General features: G+C 37.9%; 1 protein-coding gene across 3 annotated transcripts in view; it reads right to left on the bottom strand.

Moving 5' to 3' along the window:
• Positions 1 to 5427, bottom strand: part of rrp1 (ribosomal RNA processing 1) — a 20450-nt gene that overhangs the window by 12005 nt on the left and 3018 nt on the right. For all 3 annotated transcript variants that reach the window (XM_016463332.1, XM_016463333.1, XM_016463334.1), the window contains exons 3-7: positions 5151 to 5208; positions 3956 to 4041; positions 3773 to 3834; positions 1901 to 2030; positions 128 to 201 (exon numbers count right to left, since the gene is read on the bottom strand). In XM_016463332.1, coding sequence (XP_016318818.1) covers positions 128 to 201; positions 1901 to 2030; positions 3773 to 3834; positions 3956 to 4041; positions 5151 to 5208 — 410 coding nt within the window. The remainder of the gene's footprint in view (positions 1 to 127; positions 202 to 1900; positions 2031 to 3772; positions 3835 to 3955; positions 4042 to 5150; positions 5209 to 5427) is intronic.

The following is a 5427-nucleotide window of genomic DNA, read 5'->3' as shown; positions in this document are numbered from 1 at the left end:
AGGAAAAACACAGGAGATATATATATATATATATATATATATATATATATATATATATAGTCTCAGTATTAACTATTAACTAAGATTTTTGTGTTTTTATGTATTTATCATCTGAATGAAGCAGGGGATGTCATACTCTTTGGTTTTGGCCATAGTCTTGAAGAAAGGCTCAATAAAGGTCTGGTTCTGCTCTGCTGTCAGCTGGAAGAGAGAAGCACGAGATCAGCCTCATTCATACACAAACACCAGAGTAATACAAAGTATTTCAAGCTCTGTATTATACTGGAGTTAGTCTGACAAACCTGTAAATCACAGTAATGAGAAGCAGCTTGAGAAACAGGACTAATACGAAGCTGGTTAGACGAATAAGGCTTCTCGACACGCTCTAGTCTGGTGTGACGGATCTCTGTATCTGCAGCAACACTTCATCTATGAAGCTAGAACCGTGTGAAAACTAATCGTGGATAAATCTAAAGTAGTTCTGATATGTGTCTGTGAATATTCAAGCACAAAGAGCCTGCTAATCTGCTTGTTTCCGCACGTCTCTGAGTGGCGCTGTGTTATCTGCTGCACACTGAAGTGCGCATGACGCTAATGGTGTGTTCAGCGTCTACATGCACATGAACATCAGCAGAGCTGCTCTGAGAGGAGACTTTAATAAACATGTCCTAGTTTTACTTGAGAAAAACATTGTCAAATACACAGGTCCGCTACAACCCGTCAAAATATACTTCGAAGTTATAATAACATTAATAATATTCTTTAAAATTAAATAATTTATTTAAGCATTGTTTTCAAGGAATATCATGTTTGTCCATGTTTTAACTTTGCCAAAAATAAAAGGAGTTGTAAATTTTCCGTTTGATAACATTTAAAACATTAATTAAAATATTAAAGTGTGATATAGATATACAGTAGGGCTGCACGATTATGACAAAAATCATAATTGTCGATTATTCCCTTGAAATTGTAATTGCAGTAATTACGATTATCACAATTTACACTGAATGATGTTTATACCACTGTTTGATGCAACTGCATGCCGTATTTTTCAATGAACATAAACCAGCTGAAAACACACTAACTGAAAAACCTTTAGTGCTTTTATATAGTATTAAGCCTCAAATGTCAACTATACATGGGATTGCTTTCTTCTTTAAATTACAAAAAAGTTAAAATATGAATGCTATTATAATGTTATACTAAAACTAAAACAATGGGAAAACCCTTAAGATAACATGTAGAAAGAAAACGCATCTTAAGCACGCAGAACATCATAAGTGGACTATGAACGATTAATTGCCGCTTTGAACGATTACATAATTGTGGCATCCATAATTGTAATCGCGATTAGAAATTCGATTAATTGTGCAGCCCTAGTGTAAAGCTTTATTTTTAAATTTTTTTAGAAGGGAGACTTCAATACTTTCATTAAAATGGTTTCAAGTTTGTTGTAATAAAGGATTTGTTCACTCAAATAACTTGTTCTTGTTCTTTTAAGAGTCATCGTTACTGATAAGAATTAGTGTTTAATATATACACCGTGATATTTTCAGAGATGATTATCATACCGTGACAACCCTACACAGAACACAAAACTACACTTCAACAGCTAGGTTTACATGCAGCCAAATAATCACTTTATAATGGGATGCATGGCTCAATCAGAGTGAAATGTCTTCATGTAAACCCCTCAGTCCATCAGATTTGAGCACCATCTCAATGTGATAATGTGATAATCTGATCAGCAGGAAAACTTCTTCTCAATGTATGTTTATTTACACAAACTAGGCAGTGGAGGAGACTGGATTCATTCAAAAGAGAGCATGTAAAGCAATGCATTAGTGCAAGAACAGCACCAAACATCATAATGCGATGACTTCTGATGCCACAGGCGTACCTCAGCCGAGCCGACGAGGGCCAGTTCAGTCAGATAGAGGTCGAGAGCGTGCAGGAGGAATCCGGCCGGAGCTGCGCTGGAGCTGTGCAGGAGCTGAGCCGAGAAGAGCTGCAGAAACTCACTCACCAGCCTGCAGGAGGAGCACAGGCTGAGATCACGCTGCGCTCGCAACTCAAGCTCGTAGAAGACCATTAACACCCAACACTTCTGGCCTACCACTTCAGCTTTTGTTCGGTTATTCGGTTAAATTATCTAATTCAATCACAAATTATTCATATATCAATTTGGGCTGAGAAACTCCTTGTTCAAGCTCTTGTTCTGTCCAGGCTGGACTATTGCAATGCTATACGTGTCAGTATATTACATTCATTCGGTCTTGACTTGTCTGACTATAACAGCACCGACTGCCTGATTTTGCTCTATTTCGTCAACAAGAATAGTTTCAAACAGTCACAGCTAAGCGTTGCACATCTCCATTCAAACACAATGATTCAATCACACATTCATAAAGACAGTCACGTGCTTCGTTCCTGAATGAATCAGCCGTTCGAACGAATCAACTGAATGAATGAATCAGTGATAAATTCAGTGACTTGCCGCCACCTGCTGGCAGATTTAGTTTATTTTTAAAGCATCATTTCAGTTATTTAAATCATTGACTATTTCTATATTCAAAATGTTATATTCAAAACATTAATCTCAACATGAATTTAATTGCACTCACGCCACCTCTGAGCCTCATTAAACGTCTGTAAATATACCTACAAGCCACTTGTGTGTTCTTCTGTGCCACCTCTGTGCAAATTAATTTTGGTAATACTGAGTTTATTTGATCGGTAACTTATTCTTCTGATCCCATTGTTTTAATTAGACATTTTGAAAAAAGCTTATGATAATACTAGGGATGTTAGTCGACAGGGTGCTGCAATTAATTAATCGCAACCTAAATTTGGCAGTGAAAATACCCCCAAAAGATAATTTAAAGCTATTTTTGTGTTAAATGTTTCGGCTACAATGGCCTAACAAAGTATGGAACATAAAAGATAATTCGAGAAACATTTCAGTATTTTTGATCATGCAATGAAAGTCACTAGTGACCAAAACAGCTTAGTTACCAACAGTCTTCAAAATACCTTTTATGTTGTGCAAAAGAAAGTGAGGAAGTGAGTTTATTTATTTATTTTTGGTGAACCATACCTTTAATGTTGTTGTTTTAGTAAATGAAATGATACTCTAAAGAAGAAACTAAAACTACCAGCAGGTGGCGGTAAATGTGTTTATGAGTCGATTCGTTCAAACGCATGATTCATTCAGGAATTCAGTAAACGGTTCACACGATTCGTTCAAAACGCAGATTCATTCAGAAACTAAACATCGCTGTGTTGCTCGGAGATGCACAACAATTCTGCTGCGGCTTTACTGGTAATATTTTCGTTGGCAAAATTGAACAGAAAGCACAATATTTTGTTTACATTTTGCACAATATTCACTTCTTATTTTCTGAACTGTTGTATAAAATCACATTTGCACTCGTGTTCTTCGTGACAAACACAGCACTCGTGTGATATCGCTTATCGTATGATATAAATATGAGACAAAAACTCATACAGGGGCATTTTTTTGCCACAATATCTTGAATTTTAGGGCATAACTGCATTTATGGAGTTGTTGCTCTGCGTCATATTTTGTGAACAGTCAACTATATGAAATGTAAGATGACCTACATGTTTGGGGGCGGGGCCAGTGCGTTAACCGTGCGTTATTTTTTCATAAATTAAGTTAACGCGTTAAACTGGCAGCCCTAAATACACTTTTGAAGTTGACAAACACCTCAGCAAACACTGAAGAGCGCTCAAGCTGAAACACAGTTACCTGGACTCCCACTGCTGTCTCTTCAGCATCTCAAACACTTCTCGGAAAACGAAGCGCACGAGCTAACAGAGAAAAGACAGACAATGCTGAGATTTATAAAAAACTTGTAGGTAATAATGCATGTAAATGATTCCTCGGGTACACAGATACAGCAGAGCGTCCCGGTCACAGATCAGAACGGACCTGGAAGTATTTGTCCATTCGCAGTCTGTCGATGCCGTTCCACTCTCTCTTCATGGTCTGAAGAAACGTCTTCAAATACAGGAACTCTACGGTTCACATCCAGATGTTACAGCAAACCACAGACATGCAAACAGGTGAGTAGGGTTGGCTATCGGCTGGGTTTTTTGCCAAATCCATACTTTAAGACAATATTGGCTGGTTAGATGGCAATGCTGAGCTAAAATGTAAAATGTTTGTCCTCTCTCTCTCTCTTCACCGTTCCCACATCTCAGACCTCAAGTGCATAAAATAGTACCCTGTTAGACATAGCTTTTTAAGAGTAAAGAAAATACTGTATAAAACTTATTGAAACAACCAGGGGCCAGTTGCATAAACTTAGCCACCGTGTTAAGACTGTGTCTTAAGAACTAGTTTAACCAACTAGCAGCTGCCAATGGGTAACCAGTCTTACTCTTCCAATACAAACAAGACCAATCTACCTTTTCATAACTGAATTTAAGTTATGACCAGTCTTGAACAATAATTAGATGACTAGGTTTTTAAGACTAGTCTGAACAGTTTATGCAACTGGCCCCAGTTCTTCATTTACAGTTTCTCGCACCATAACGAGATACTTTAGAAGACAGAAAACCAAAATACCTACAAGCCACTGTATGCCCCAGAACTCACTCGTCTTCTGTCGTGCATGTGTGTGCACTGAAGCAGCTCGGGCAAATGACAAACTACCAACTTCACATGTGACAAAAACTATATAGTGCATTAACTTTGGTTGCAGTTATTTATGAATGCATTATTGTAATGCACTGTATGAGCACATGGATAAATGTAGTTATAATAACAACTGTCTATTTATTTATTGTTATACCTTTGAAAAATATAATGCATTAAAACACAACACACAATGTCAGATGTAACATGGAATCTGCAAATATTGTAGCGCATAACTTTGGTTACAGTTATCTATGACGAGGTATTATAACGTATTATGATGCGCATTATTAATACCTTCAATAATGCATTACACATCAAGGCTTTAAGTAAAGCCAAACTGTCCTGTTCATCACTAATAGAAAGATACAAGGTTTTCTGTAGTTCACTTTTAGGCACTTGTTTGAAGAGTTGTACATGCAAAGCAAGAAGATGTGCAGACCTGCAGATGGATGTTCTTGTGCTATAGCTGTAAATGTGAACTTACGGCTGTCGAGCGTCCGGAAGCTGTGGAGGAGCCTGGAGATCTTTGTGGACAGTTCCTCCTACAGTCCCAAAAACACAGACCGGTTACTGACAGAGTGTGTGAGAGAGAGAGTGAGTGAGTGTGTGTGCGTGTGTGAGTGAGTGTATAGTGTGTGTGCGTGTGTGTGTGCGTGTATAGTGTGTGTGTGTGTGTGTGTGTGTGTGTCTGTGCATGTGTGTATAGTGTGTGTGTGTGTGTGAGAGTGTGTGTAGAGTGTGTGTGTGTGTGAGTGTGTGTG

The sequence above is a fragment of the Sinocyclocheilus anshuiensis genome, unplaced genomic scaffold (assembly GCF_001515605.1).
Source record: "Sinocyclocheilus anshuiensis isolate Anshui unplaced genomic scaffold, SAMN03320099.WGS_v1.1 scaffold1282, whole genome shotgun sequence".
Classification (NCBI taxonomy): Eukaryota; Metazoa; Chordata; class Actinopteri; order Cypriniformes; family Cyprinidae; genus Sinocyclocheilus; species Sinocyclocheilus anshuiensis.
This window is presented reverse-complemented; position numbering and strand designations above follow the sequence as displayed.